At 58.6% G+C, this 302-nt stretch overlaps 1 protein-coding gene across 1 annotated transcript in view; it reads left to right on the top strand.

Moving 5' to 3' along the window:
• Window positions 1-302, top strand: part of LOC119585850 — a gene marked incomplete at its 5' end in the record, with an annotated part of 15624 nt that overhangs the window by 4057 nt on the left and 11265 nt on the right. The window contains 1 exon segment of the mRNA XM_037934582.1: window positions 27-155. Within this exon segment, the coding sequence (XP_037790510.1) occupies window positions 27-155 (129 nt within the window).

Genomic DNA, 302 nt, shown 5'->3' with positions numbered 1-302 from the left:
CAGCCATATTTCCCTTTTCGCTTCAGATGACCTTCGTGTGGTGGTGGACCTTCCTCCACAACCTGCCGTGGCCTGCCCTCCTCCTGGACCTGCTGGCGACGGGGGATTCCTTCACCTTCAGGACTCTGGACTTCCTGCAAGAGAGGCTGGAGTGGGTTAGTGGCAAGCTAGGGGCGTGCACGCTGCCCTCTGTGTGGTCCTGAGTTTGGTGTGGGAGGGGGTCGTTGCGTTGAGATTTCTGCTTCGCGTGACGGCGAGGTGAAGCCGACGCGTGATCTGCTTTTGCCGTTTTTGGTTTTTGG

Source organism: Penaeus monodon, chromosome 20, assembly GCF_015228065.2.
Source record: "Penaeus monodon isolate SGIC_2016 chromosome 20, NSTDA_Pmon_1, whole genome shotgun sequence".
NCBI lineage: Eukaryota > Metazoa > Arthropoda > Malacostraca > Decapoda > Penaeidae > Penaeus > Penaeus monodon.
Note: the sequence above shows the minus strand (reverse complement) of the source record. Positions and strands in the feature narration are given on the sequence as shown.